The 15308-nt window shown below is 48.7% G+C and overlaps 1 protein-coding gene across 2 annotated transcripts in view; it reads left to right on the top strand.

Annotated features, from left to right (window-relative positions):
- LOC119446316 (uncharacterized) overlaps window positions 1-15308 on the top strand; it is a 519665-nt gene that overhangs the window by 299439 nt on the left and 204918 nt on the right. For both annotated transcript variants that reach the window (XM_049664069.1, XM_037710724.2), the window contains exon 4: window positions 810-992. In XM_049664069.1, the coding sequence (XP_049520026.1) occupies window positions 810-992 (183 nt within the window). The remainder of the gene's footprint in view (window positions 1-809; window positions 993-15308) is intronic.

A 15308-nucleotide genomic window follows, 5' to 3' on the forward strand; every position in this document is an offset into this window, starting at 1 on the left:
CGATTCCCACAGGGCGTGGGAACTGCCGGCTTTTTTTTTTTCTTTTTCTCCTTTCTTTTTCTTTTCTTTTCTTTTTTTTCTGTAGCGTCTTACTCATGCGCCAAAGCCTACGAGAGGCGAGTGTTGGCACGTCGCTCGATTTTGTTCTTATCGAATGCATTCGGGAGACGTTAACATCTCACTCAGGCCTTTTCCCATATTTTCTCAGTAGCAGCATCATACGCACGTTGTCGTGACATAAAAGAAAGACCTAAAATTCAATTAGGTTCTAAAGATGAAGCTAAAAGGAAGAATCTACAACTTGTTGCAACAGAAGTTGCGACAGAGCCAAATGTTCGGACGAACCAGCCGCGGAAAACAACGTTGACAAGCCATGTTTTATTGCCACAATGTGGACCATATAAAAAAAAAGCAATATTGCCGTGAATTTTGGAAGAAGACAAAGTTGCAACAAGCGTTAAACTTGTTAGGATTGTTGTTAGGATTCAAAACAGAGGCCACCATATATATGGCAGATTTTGTGAATAGCTTTATCGTGCATACACGATAAAGCTATTCACAAAGTAAAGCACGTGCACGATAAAGCACGATTTATTGGTTGCGGTGTTGGTGTGTTTGTGGGATGACTGTTAGTGCATATGGGATTTTCTCGCCTAACGCCTGGAGTCCAAGCCGCCAACTTCACCAATATTCTTCAGCTTTTCATTTCTTTAAAGCCAGCATTATCTTTATCTCTCTGATGACGACGTCGACGATGACAGTTCCGATCGTTGACTTACGCGACCGACTGCCGTGTTAATTCCCCGCAGGTGGAGGACCAGGGCGTGGACCCCAACCTGCGAGACAACGACGGTGCGACCGCGGCGCATTTTGCGGCCAGCCGGGGTCACGTGGAGACGCTGCGTTGGCTGCTGGCGCACGGCGCGGCCATCCTGCCGGACAAGTACGGAAAGTCGCCCTTCCACGACGCCGCCGAGAACGAACAACTCGAGGTAGGCGCCACATCCTTTAAAGCGAAGCTTTTATTGCGATAGCAATTGCATGGACACTCCAGGTGCATTTCTGCCGTCGCCGTCGCCGTGAGGTTCCGCATAAAGTCCACCTCGACCTTGGACTATGTTTACAAGTTTATGCGGCCGATAAAACTACTCTCCTTACTTCGTATAGCTGTCCACTAATTTGCTATCGCAATCAATGCTTCGCCTTTCGGGCGAAACTGCGACATTTTTTTTTCTTTGCGAACCCTCCCGCTACTTTCCGGGCCGTGGCTGCTGGGTGCTGTTGGTGTCCTGTCGAAGAGCTCGTACACAAAGTGGTCACGTGCCCCGTGGCGTTACCGAGCCCCGGTAACCGGACACGGCAGCCCGATGTTCTAACCATTAGGTGACAGCAGCGCGTATACAGTTAAAACTCGATATAACGAAACCCAATTTTACGAAGTTCCCGAAGTCTTTAATTAGCCAGTTCAGGCAGGCGGCAGAGGCCAGTGGGGCCCTGGAATGAGAGGCTCCGACCACCCCTCCTTAATTTCGTTACCATTACAATAAAGTTTTCCCGATCTAACGAAGAAAATTCCATTCCCTGGCAGCTACCCATAGGGTTCAATGGTGTAATCAACCCCGAATTAACGAAACTAACTTGGCCACCAAAACCGAATTAACGAAGTTTTTCCTGAAACAAATTAGGGGGAAAAGCAGTGATTTATTTCTAATTTGTGCCAGCACCAATTAACTCTTTGAGATGATTACCGCGTGTGTCACATTGCGTATAGCATGGGTACGCGAACGCACGAGCACGGCGCGCTAGTTTCCTTTACGCCACAAGACGCAGGAATTAAATTGGCTAATTTGTCGAATTTCATTAAACGCTCCACGAAAGCTTCGCACGTCTTCGCATAGATTCGAAGACGTTCGTTGGATACGCATAATTTCTTTTTCATCATCGACGCTAACAGCGCTGCTGGTACTTGTGTTGAAAATAAAGGAAGGGTAGTATAAGGAAGTATCGAGGCCATATACAGCTTACCTAAAAAAAAAAATGCTGCAGGGAACTCTGATGCCAAATGTCTACGCGAGCCGCAATCATGGTGGTTCAGCGAGCATGATAGATTTAATGATGCACGGATTTACCTAGTATTCGTCCTTATTCTGGCTTCAAAACGGCTTCGTGGTTTTGAAGATTGATAACTTCATGTAAATTTTGCGTTTTCAACGTAGCAGTTCGCAATGATTACTCAAGTGGGCAGAGACTTATCGCGTTCACATGCATTTAGAAGAAAAAAAAGCGTGATTTATCAAAGCTTTAGGCCCATAGAGTTTCTCACTATAACACCTAGAGGGTAATCTGGCGCCACTGTCTATGCGAGTTCCTTAAAGGGCGATGTGCCGTCATGGGAATGATGGGATATGTGTCTGCGAGGCTTGTGTTGTACGAGGCTTCGTCTAAAACGTGGATATGGCTACACAAATAACGCGTTCTTAAAATAACATTTACATAAAAGGCTTTCATTCACCCATATTGCACCTCTCAATAAAGTTTACTCTCCTACAATGTAGAATCAAGCGAAAAAAGGCAAGAACAGACGACAAGTTGTTCCAAAGCGAGCGAGAATTTTGTCGCCTGCCCTCCAACTTCAGCGGCCAACTGATACTTTTTACTTTTCATATAATTGTACATCCAATAGTAAGTCCTAAAATTGGACAAAACATGTTTTTGTGTAATAATAAAGCTAAACAGCTTTTTACGTGCTGTTTTAGCAGAAAATAAATCATTGTGACCGACGGAACCGTGCTAGCCAGGCGCGTCTTCAAGGCTTTCCTGGCTCTCCGAGAACGATGCCAATCCGAAGTCGCAATATACCGGCATTCCCATGCATTCCACAGCGCAGCAACGCCAGTTTTCCCTCTAGTATATAATGAGAAACTCTATGTTTAGGCCAATAAAGATAAATAAAGCCACAAGAACGTATGAATCCGCATGCACGAAGTTAAGACGAATCTGTTGTACTATCCATCATTCCCATAGAAGTTGATGGATCGCAGCGCCAAAGTGTCTATTATTCAGACAAACTTCTCATTGGCTCGAATGCAAAGTAACTACAGATCATTAGCAGCGTCTCTCGACACGTCGTCTGCTCAAGATTAAAAAGGGAAGTGAGAACGTAGTCGACGCGGCAGCAGCGAGCGTTAGTTAGGAAATTTCCGGGTTGTGCAAAGAGATGGTTCTATAGATTGAATCAGGAGGTGGGTAATTAGAGACCATCTGAGCAGGCGCGTTTCTTTCTCGCTCTGGGACGTTATTAGGCTAACGATGGCGGCGTCGGGCGTTGCAAGGATAAAACGCGTGACCACAAGGAACGCATTTGCGACGTATTTTCGGCCCTGACTGTCGCCCGGCGTCGACGCGCCCATTTCTCTTCCGCAGCACGGTATAACCACGCCATTTTTATACGACTGAAAATAGGTAACGCGGTGTTGCTGTTTCCCTGTGTAACCAGGTGGAACGCCTTCTCTTTTCTTTTTTTTTCTCTTTTTTGTTGGCATTACAACGCGGTCAGAGCGCCGTATAGTTCCAGATGCCCGCATGTATCTTAGCAACGTAGGCAGCAGCGCTAATCAGTCTGCACCCAACGTGAGGCTGCATTAGCCCAACCAGAGTATTATGACCACTTTTTTTTCTGGTCCCACATTGGAACCCATTGGCCTCACTCACATTGCCCTTGCTTTTAGTTCTACCTGTGCGTACGTACTTAGAGTAGTAGTGATTTTATTGAAGAAGAAAGTGACGCTTATTTCTGCTGCCCAATAGGGAGCACGGCGCAGCGTCATTACGTACTTAGATACGCGTACATACATGACAAATCAATACTGCGAAAATTTTCAAAGTGGAGAGAGATGCTGACAGCTACTCCCTCCACTTTAGCTAGTCCCGTATGAGGGAGTATCTAAAGCTACTCCCTCAGACGTCTTTCTTCTTTTTTTTTTTTCAGAAAGCAGGCTTCGAAGTTTCGGAAGCGAGGGGACACTGTGTTATTTGGTCCCCGGACCCGGATGAATTTATCTTCAACAGCGGAGCTTCCTTTCTTAGAAATCCGTATTGGATTTAGCTATATATATCTTCGGCTATTCTCTTCATGTGCATGCCAATATTCCGCATAAATAGAGTGCCTAGAGTTGTGGAATAATAAGGCCTCGCTCGGCTAGCGCCCTGGTTAAACTTACGCACGCACGCACGTACGTACGTACGTACATACATACATACATACATACATACATACATACATACATACATACATACATACATACATACATACATACATACATACATACATACATACATACATACATACATACACACACACACACACACACACACACACACACACACACACACACACACACACACACACACACACACACAACACACACACACACACACACACACACACACACACACACACGCAGATTGTCCTGAGACGTTATATTGTCCTCAGAAGTTAGGGGTCGGCAGGCGCAGTTTGAACTGCCAAATCACCATCTATCTCTCCCACCGGGGTCCCTGCGTTTTGGAGTCCCTGCGTCTCTTCCTTCCTATCTCTGTCATAATTCCGTCCCTTCCCCTCCATCGCCAACACCGCTGACCTATGTTCAGGTGGAAGCCGCGCGCTAGCCAGCTACGGTGCAGTCATCAGGTTTTCCCCTTCCTCTCTTTCAACCAATTTCTCTCTCTCTCGCTCTCTCTCTCTCTCTCTCTGTCTCAAGAAAATAAAGCGTTGTGAACACGGGAGTGTGCCGAACTGGGCCGGTTGGAGTCGAAGGGACTCGGAACAACGCAAAAGACGGGACGTGTAGTCTATAGACTTTAGTGCAGGCTATGTCCACAGTTGTGTCTGAATTGTCTATACACTAAGCGTCCCGGATCCTTCGCGCTGTTCGATTCCCTTCGTTGCCGCGAACACGCATATCGAGCGCGTTGGGACAAAGACGCGTCAACACCCACGATGACGTACGCCAGAGAACGTCCAACCACCTGGCCAAACAGTTCGGCGCATCTGTCTCTGTAGAACTCCGCCGCACATTTCGCCCACGGCGGCCTGCCTGCACAGTGCGGCAAAAGCGGCTCAGCAAAGACACAACAAGGCGGCACTGCAGCCGCGTACAAAACCCGGAAGGTCGCGTAACCCTGCGCGTGCTCCCGTCTAACTGGTTCCCTCTTGTTTCTCTTGGCAGTTGCCGCATTGAAGTGGGGTGTGGGGGGGGGGGGGGGGGGGGGGCAGCCTTTTTTTATTTTTCCGCGTGACTAACAAGGTCAGTAGGAAATGGAGAGCGCACCGCAGCCGAGCGACGCACTTTTGTGAACCTGTACGTGCTCGAGTTGATTCAGCAAGGGTGGAGCCGTCTGGGCGAGAGATGGTGGGTGGCGGTTGTAGAACGGCAGCGCCTGTTATACACAAACGGCCTTCTATGCATACGAAGCCTTGCCAGGAAGCCGACCAGCCAGTCTGCCAGACAGCGGCGCTATACCTGGCTTGACGTGGCGTATAAAAACGAATTACGCGTTTGGGTACTGATTTAGACGCTGAAGCGTTATACGGATATCGGTGCGGTTATATTGTTACGTGTAGCTGATGCCCAAGGCTATTTACAATTTATTTACGGGGAAGCTAACGGAGGCCAAGATGGCGATGCTATATCAAGCGGGATTACGTCGTCTCCCTTCTACTCAGTGCAGCCACAGTATGACGGCTGTTCCGTATCATCACCCCCGCCAGTAGAAGCACAGTCCCGGTGCTTAAGCTACACATCCGTGGTGAAAGCGTAACAATATACAATATAGCTTTCCGAGGTGGCGTTTCCGGACACTAATCCATAACTGTAATGATCTATTTCGGTCGTCACGCCACGACTGTCACGTCGGAAAGAATAGCGTCATCCGTGGTGAAAGCGTAACAATATACAATATAGCTTTCCGAGGTGGCGTTTCCGGACACTAATCCATAACTGTAATGATCTATTTCGGTCGTCACGCCACGACTGTCACGTCGGAAAGAATAGCGTCAAAGTCGTCGTGCAACGTCCAAACGCTTTCACACATGCGGCAAGAGTCAAAAGTTTGCGCGGACCGTGGCATCTGACAATACACGCCGAAGTTCGGAGCAGTTTGTGACCTTAGTCAGTAAAACTTTACTATAAAACACTACAGGCCCGGGTGTTTCACTTAACTTGGGCCAATCTTTTTAAAGATATGCACATGCTACGCAGCTGCACAGCACCAAGGTAATGGTTTTTGCCGTCACTTGGAGATACTCAGATTATTAATTTTTTTGCATTCCGCCTAATCAGATATTTAGTCTTAATTAATTAATCAACTTCTCGAGTATTATCATTTTCATCTGAGTATTTACAAGCGACGGCAAACACCCTTACCTTGGTTCGGTCCGGCTACGTGGCATTTTCATATTTCTAAAGGTTGGCCCTAGTTAGGTGAAACGCCCTGTATGTTGTTCGCATACGCTAGTATACTTGCACGATGGAAATCAGAATACCAGAGTACGTGCCCGGACAGGGGAAGTATCCAGTTTTCTTCTCACATTCCGCGGTCCGTAAACTTTCGAAGCTGACTATAGACTGTATACACAACGTGCTTTTTGTTTAGTTTGAGCAGATATCACCTAATAATCGCATGTGGCAGATAGCACTCCTTTGCCTTTTCAGGTGGATTTTAGGAAGAGGCGAACTGCGAGTGGGCCAAACTGCTAGAGGGCCGTTTCTAGGAAGCTGCTAACATGAACGCTAATTGATTTCGCAGCACACTTTGTTAAGAACAGATATCTAGAAAGTGTTGCTACAAAGGGGACAGGATTTCACTATACTGCTCGGCTTCAATTTCGCGATTCAAATTGCGAGTTGAATTGCGTGCACACTGAATTAAGTGTGTCCCAAAAGTTCATGCGGTGAGTCAGAAGAAAAGTGAGAGAGGGTGTAGCGGTGCCACTCTGTCTCTCTCTTCACTCAAAAGGACCCGGTTTTATGCGGTTTTTATGTTGTACATGCAATTTCTGCGCGAACCGTTTTTAAGTCCTCGTTGAAATGGACATGGACGAACGGATGGAGCAATAAAATCCAGTATTCGAATTTCTTGGGAAATTGGGCAAGAACGGGTGCAGATATTTATCAAATGTTGCAAAAGGCCTATGTAAAGGATTGCCTAAAGCAAAGAAACTGTGTTTAGTAGGTCCGAAGTTTTCGGGAAGCACCGCGAAGGCCCCAAAGGTGGTGCAAGATGAAGACACTCCCCTCCATCTCGTGCTGAAATGAAAACATCGATTGTAGTCCACTACCCTAGTGCTCTGTGACCGCCGAATGACTGTTATAATGACATAAAAAGCATTCGATTTTCGAAAGTCGTCCGTTAACCGGAATTTGGACTAAACATATGGGAAAAAAAAAAAGCGAGGTTGACATGTGGGCAAGTTGGTACGGATCCGTGTAGTGTAGGATGAGGGCAACGCGTAGGATGAGTGTAACGTGTAGGATGAGGGTAGGATGAGGGTAACGCGAAAAGACAAGGACGCGGAAGAGTCAACACCACAAGCGCTTGTGGTGTCCATGCTTCCCCGTCCTTGTATGTCACGCTACCCTACCTCTTTCTTCCATGAAAGAAAGAATGCTTGCGACAAGATGGTGCCGAACCGGACTTCTTCGGGTTAACCAGCCTGTCTTTCCTCTGTTTATCTATTCTTTTTTTTCTGTTCGATCTAAAAATAATTAAATAAATAATGCAGTGGCGATCTGGCGACAAATGCTATACTCCTTCCCCTCTATATCTCTACCACGTGACCGGCTTTGCACACTTCCCACACGCTTTTCTACTTCGACGCTCCTGATGCTATCGCATTTAACATAAGGCACGTCGAAGTCTTTGTACCGGCCTGAGACACTTCGCCAGCGCATTACCTGCAGGCGCTGTCGGGAGCGATAAATGTCATGGCGAAAAGTGTCGCGCGGTTGATGCATGGTTCGACTCGCACTTGAACTCGCGCGAATACGACGACCGAACAGCGTTATCCAGCGCTGCAGTTACGTAACGGCCCTTACGCCTTCCGGCCACGAGCGCTTGCTCAAACCATCTCGGACCAACGCAAAAAAAAGTTTATCTAGTTACACTGTCAGTGATCTTGAGAAGGTCAGTAGCACTACCCTTGAGGTTATATACTAACGATCGAACCGCGCTAGCCAGCGTGGCGTTGCATAACGACTGTGAGCCCTCTAGCCACGAATGCTGAGCTCAGAGCCTTGGAAACAAACAAAGCGAAATGTGATCTACTTACATTCGCTCGGACAAGGTCACCGGCGTGACAATAAGACAGCAAGGGCGTCCTTTCGCGCCAGCAAGGAAACAGCAGCGACCCTGTCCTGCGATTGCCTGTCCTGCGGCGACTTGTGCGGACTTGTGGTTACGCCCGTAATCGATGTACACGACGGTAATTGGACGGCGCAACTTCGTACGCGTTGCGCTTCGTTCCGCGACCGTTGCTCTATACGTCCGACGCCTTTGACCCAATTAATAATGTTGCATATTGGAGCACTTGGCAGCATACTTCACCGAGGCATTTACTTGGGGTTTTTTTTTTCTTCTTCTTCTTCTGATTCTTTCGGGAGGGGCGACATTGATCCGCAATTAATCAAGGTAGGGATGCATAAGTAAAGACAAAGGGGTGAAGATGCCCTTGGCCGATAACGAAACAGCTGTGCACACACCGGGTGGAGATTACTTGGAGTGACGCAAATGCACGGTATGTGGCGTGGGCTATACCTTCGCTCAGTGTACCCGGCTGAGCGCATGTATCGCGTTCTGCTGTACAGCGCAAGGTTTGCGGGTTCCGTTGATCGGCTGCAGTGGCAGTTTTATGATGGGCTCGCAATGCCAAACAAATATGATTAAATTATGCTGTTTTACGTGCCAAAACCAAAATAAACTGATGAGGCAGGCCATAGTGTGTGTGTTAGTGGGGAGGGGGGGGGGGGTGGAGGGGGACACAGGTTATATTTTGACTACCCGGAAATTCTTTAACGTGCTCGAGCGTTTTTAGCATTACGCCGACATCGAAATGGGCAACCGCCACGGCAGGGATCGTACCCGCGACCTCGAGCTTAGCAGCGCAACAGCATCGCCATGTGCTAAGCTGCCGTGGCGGGTTTCGTAATGCAAGAACGCCCGAGTTCTTTCGGTGCATGTTAAAGAACTTCAGGTGGTGAAATTCACCGGGAGCCCTCCTCCATCACGGCGACTCTTATCGTCCTTCAGTTGTGTTTAGAGTGTACTAAACAGTAGCTACAAGGGCTGTTCTGGACTACTTGAAGGTCACCGGAGTAGACGCAAGGCTTTAACGAAACCACTGTGTTAGTGTACATATGCATCCTTTCTTCCTGTACTCATCATCATCTTCCATCACTCTTTTTTTGTCCCGTTTCCTTTTTCCCTTGTGCAGAGTAGCAGGCCAGAGCATGCTAGCTCAGGCCGACCTCTCTGCCTTTCTAATAAATTCTCTCTCTCTCTTTCCCTCTCTTAGAGTGTACTAGTATATGGTGGTTGTGCTGGAATGCATTGTGACGAGCTGAGCGCAGAACACGTATGCATTTCGTACGCGTACGTAGTTTACTGTGGACTTTCGTCGTCAGCTACCTATCTCTCTCTCATTTCCCTTCGCAGAGAAACAGGCCAGAGACAAAGCTCATCGGACTGAGCTATATGATTTTCTTACATTTGAAAAGCGTTCTATGTGTAAATAAAATCAATCAATGAATCAGGTAAACCAATCAATCAGCAGATGACAAGAAAACAAATTCATCTGAAATTATTCCTGCGCAATGAAATCAACACGCGTGCGGTCTGAGAAAGGGGCGGGAAGTCTGTAGACCGAATGACAGGGATACTATTGTACTTGATAACAGCCATATTCGCCAGGAGCTCAGCAGTGCACCGACACATGCAGTGGTCCCCGGTTCGATCGTTTCTCAGTGCTCGCTGGCTTTCTTTCTTTCTTTCTTTCTTTCTTTCTTTCTTTCTTTCTTTCTTTCTTTCTTTCTTTCTTTCTTTCTTTCTTTCTTTCTTTCTTTCTTTGACAACGTAGCACATGTGAGGTACGGCTTCCGCAAGGTATGTAGCCTCGACACTGCATACTGTGCGACCACTACTTTCGGCGAGATTTTCCAGTCCATGTTTGTGACCTCTGCGTGCACCTGTAACTACGGGTGGCTCTTCGTGCATCTGTGCTTGCACAGCTTTGCTTGACCATTCTATGCGGCAGAAGAAATGTGCGTTCTGGAACATAGCCGCGTTCACGTAACTATCAGCTTGAGTCTGGAAGTCGTATAGGAATGTATACTATTACTGCTGCCGCTTACAGCATTTTCTCGCCAAACTATGGCCGATTAGATGGTGCCACGCGAAGCAGCGTTTCCTGCAAATAATGAGCGTTTGTTTGAAGAAGCGGCGTCGTGGTTTGTGCACTCGAGACGGGTTCGTATGAGAATGAACATCCGCCGATACCGCATAGCGGTTGACACGATATCCATCGTATCCACTGCTCAATGACGAACCGTTCTTATGAATACGAATGGAAAGTTCCGCGATAGTGAGTCCAGGTTTCATAGCGTACACGCCTTTGCCGCTCTGCGTGGATGTATCGAACCCTTCCTCTTCCGATGTCGTTATTATGCTCGTGTCCTCGACAGAGAGCCCAATCGAAGGATCAACCTGCTCTTTAATAGGGGGGTAATTGCGCGCACGACCTTTGGTTGAGGCACGCGCCGCGCGGCCAGCGCTGGTGATCTGATCGCGCGGAGGATAGCGTCCGAATCGGTGAACCAGTTCGGGCATCGGAATATCGTGCACACACCTTGTCTTGAAGTGGTTCCCGGCACAATTAAGGCATGCACCGGTAACGCACACGGCTCCAAAGGAGAGAGAGAGAGAGTGTGTGTGTGTGTGTGTGTGTGTGTGTGTGTGTGTGTGTGTGTGTGTGTGTGTGTGTGTGTGTGTGTGTGTGTGTGTGTGTGTGTGTGTGTGTGTGTGTGTGTGTGTGTGTGTGTGTGTGTGTGTGTGTGTGTGTGTGTGTGTGTGTGTGTGTGTGTGTGTGTGTGTGTGTGTGTGTGTGTGTGTGTGTGTGTGTGTGTGTGTGCCAACTAACCAGCACAACAGTGAACGTCCGTAATTCCTTAAGCCAGATGCTGATCAGGCTCCGAAATCACAAATCTTCCCGCTTTGCTTATTCTCTCTCTCTGTTTTACGGGAGCAACAGGCGCGGTAATGTTCACACAAATTATCATTATCAACTCTCGAGGTTTTCTTCTGATTTTTGTTTTCATTTTTTTACGCACCTTGAAACGTTTGCGGCAAGTTTCACATGGCATCTAGCCTATAGCAGCAACAAGTTCTCTTAAGATGTCTTTGTCACAAGGTTCGTTTACGTGAACCCAACGTGAGCGTCCGGTTCAGACGTATGCTGGGTCAGCCCGACATCACAACGTTTACTATAGAATTCTAGCTTACGGCGGGTCAAAATCGTAGAGAAATGTAGGTTTTTAAGGGTGCCTCTAGATGCGTTGAGATCATAAGCAACACCGCCAAGCCACGTTTACATGGGCTCGATAAAGTCGTATCTATAGTCGGCTTGATAGAGCCAGATTTTATTCAAAGAGCGAGCACCGAGGCGATTTCTGTCAACGTACCTGCAAGGGTCGGGTTGAGTTGGCCAACGCGCTTGGCAAGATGCATGTAAACGCGGTCAGGTCGGACTGGTCCTGCTCGAGTTCTGACTAGATTCGCTATACCGTCGAGTCCGCGTCTAAACGAAGTTCTAGATAACAGAAAGTTTGAGCGTCTTTAGCTAATGCGTCCCGCAGACTTTTTATGAGAAATACGGCCGACGCTTAGTGTTGGTATAAATGTGTTTCCATTAAGCGCGCATTTCTGCGGCAGCGTTCACCTTCTTTGTTGACGTCTTTGTGGACTCGGAGCACGCAGGCTTTCTATTATCTAGGAGGAGCTGAGTTCAATCGTTGCAGCAACCAGCGATCGAGCGGCCCTGACGTCACACGGGGTGACAAGGACTCTGCCGAGCAACCACAGTATGGAAGCAGTGATATGACCACGATATTCAACATCCTCCCTCACCGGTGAAACGTTCACGTCCGCATTCGTGCTTGACATCGCGGCTGAGAGCTCGCGGGACTTCTCGTATTGGTAAGCAAGATGGACTTGGTCGACGTCGCGTCCGATTCTGCGTGCATCAACAGCAACATCGCGGTGGCAGCAGAACAGAATCGTATCGCGCTTTCCACTTGACTCACACCTCTCTCATTTTCCTTTTTATTCCAACTTTCTCCCCCCCCCCCCCCCTCTTTTTTTACCGAATGGAATCCGGCCAAAGAGGCTCACGCGAGAAGCATGTGTGCAGGAAGGCAGCAAATCGAAGGGCAGCCAATCGCCACCGCCACAACTCGCTCAGAGCGCGCACGCTCGTTTACGCTCAAGCTCACGCACAAACACAGTTGCGGCTCGAAACGGGGTCAGACCGTAGCAGCGCGAAGTGGTAAGAGCAGTGGGTTCTATCAACCCCCCCGCGGGCAATGCGTGAGCAAGCGGTGGCAGCGACCGATAGCCAGGCTACACAGCCTCGCGTGCCCCGCGTCTTAAAAAACACATACGCGCGCGTAACCACTGCAGCAGCACTAAGTCGGTCTGTACTTATGAGGGTGCAGTCCGCGACCGGGACCGAGATGCAGTAGCGCAAGCCGTGCGGTACACACACACAGACGCACGGGACTTGCACGAGGGAACCGACCCCGCTCGGATGGCGCCCAGAGAGACACCCGTCGCGCGACTTCTGCGCAATGATTATTGAGCAAGCAGGCAAGCAAGCAAGCCGGCGTGCGCGCCGCGCGCCCAGCAGGACGGCACGAATTCGCATACGTTTACTGGGGCAGCCCGGCGCGAGCGGTGACAGGCGTCGCACGCAGGTATGCGTGCTACGTGCGCTGCCCGGACGCAACGCCGCTTGCAAGGCCGGTCGCACTGGCCAAAGCCACCTAGGTGACTTTTCACTGGCCCGCCAGGCTTACGGCCAGGTCCGTGACCGCTAATGCCCGAGAGCTCGCGTTCGTGTTCGAAAGGACGTTAGCTGAGCAACTCTAAACCAGTCTAGACTGGTAAACTACTTGATGAAAACCCCAGTTGCATTAGCAACTCTAAATTAGTCTAGACTGGTGAACTAGTCTATGAAAGCCCCATCTGCATTAGCAACTCTATAAATCAGTTTAGACTGGTAAACTATTCTAACAAAATTCTTCAACGCAGCGTTGAAGAACTCCACCAGATACTGTTGAGCCCGCATGTAGGTGGCTTGTCTCAAAAGCACAGCAGATGTGATAGACGTGTGGAGGAACAGCGAAGGAGAGGGGGAGGAAACAGGTGGGAGGGGGGGGGGGGCAGTACCACAGAACGTGCTGGGTGTTTGGGTATTCCCACATATAACTTGCGGCCTGTAAAACACAGATCTTGCACGCTTAGAGGATCTGTAGAGCTTGCTCCGGCTCAGCTCCAAAGTCGCAGCAAGCGTCACTAACCCCCTATTTTTCAATTCATCCTCGACTGGAAGTTCTTCCTATACTCCACGGAGTAGGGAGCCTACATGCAAGCGCTGTTTTTAGCACCAATTTGAGCACACCGCCACCTCTCGACTGAAGAAGACGCTATGATTGTCACGAATTGTCGTGTTGTGTCAATGAAGCCCACTGACCATCCTCTCCCGTAGGGCGGCACTGTCATCCACTTCCTTGAGCCGAGGTGGAGCGTTGAGCAGAGGGATGTTCTAGAATACGGGGGTCAGGGTTGAGGCAAGCTTGCTGCAAATGTTTGGCACTTCCTTCGACTTGAATCAACTCTAGAGCTGATGTTAGGCAAGGCCTACTGTTGTACAAGGTCTGCGCAATGTATGTTTTGCGAATGGTCTAGAGATACACTTTATTTCACCTAACGTAACTTCCACAGGCCAATCCATATTTGATTTTATCTGCAGCAGTCACTGACATCTGTCTCTGAGCTGTCATACCTCCGACCATTTTTAGCTGACATAACAACCGACCAGCGCAACCGCTGTAGCAACTCCGTCTAGCATAGTTTGGTCAGCTGAAATATATATCTAGCATCAAAGGCAAATGCAAAGCACAAACAGGAAGGACATTCAAGTGCATCGAAATGCACCGCGCAGATGTAAATTTATTTCAATGTAAACAAAAAAGGTTAATGAAATTGCACGTGCACTGCAAAATAAAACACTATTAGACACTGCCTCGTCAGGAATAATCTGAGCTTTGCTGATTTTTGACAAATTCATGACATTTCATGAGCAGAGTGGAAGGATACGAGCCTGATCGCACGAACAGCGCTTGGATCGCTAACCAAACTGTGCCAAAATGTAGAGGCAGATGCGCCGCTCTACTTTCAGGAAATGTGTATCGGCAAACGCATCTATACTTCACCCAGAGCTACACCGGTGCGTTTCTAAAGTGTTAACCACGACTCTTCACATGTGAGTCAGCAACTGCCTTTAGCAGGCGTTGTGGCGCCTTTTCCGAACAACTACTATACGCCAGTCCTAGCCACCAATGCCATCTCTCCTGCGGCAACAGAAAGCTAAGAGGAAGACTAGGGACATGAGACATAATTATGTGACAGGAAGTTTATTGAACACTCAACGCACATACCGTACAGACATGTACAGACAGCTTACAACAAGGTGCTGGAAGGAGAGCATGGAGACATACTGTGTTCACTAAAAAGCGTTGTAACGATATGTACAACCTGACTTCTTTAACAGTGAAGCTGTTCTAGCTAACCGTAAAAAGTGGCGCCTGCTGTCGCAAAACCTCGCCGAGCTATGACGTCACTGCGTTGCCTAGCAACCACCTCGCGGAGCGGCGTGGGCCTCACCTCCTCTCGATGCCGTACACATGTTGCCTTGACATGGCACGTTAAGGAGAGCATGCGCGCGGCGCGCGCGATGCTCGGGAGAGGGAAAGAGAAAATGAGAGCGAGATAGAGAGAGAAAGAAGTCGTAGGAGCACCAACGAGGCAGCAGCTCGGCAGGTTTCGACCAGCCACGCCCCGGCAAGTGCGGAGGGGCAGCTTGGCCGTGACGTCACCGGGGAGATAAAGCTCGGAACGGCCGCGACGGCGCACAACTCTCGTTGACTGTGGCGAGTACATGTAGCCTTGACATGGAACGACCAAAGAAGATCCGGACA

The sequence above is a fragment of the Dermacentor silvarum genome, chromosome 3 (assembly GCF_013339745.2).
Source record: "Dermacentor silvarum isolate Dsil-2018 chromosome 3, BIME_Dsil_1.4, whole genome shotgun sequence".
NCBI classification, from domain to species: Eukaryota; Metazoa; Arthropoda; class Arachnida; order Ixodida; family Ixodidae; genus Dermacentor; species Dermacentor silvarum.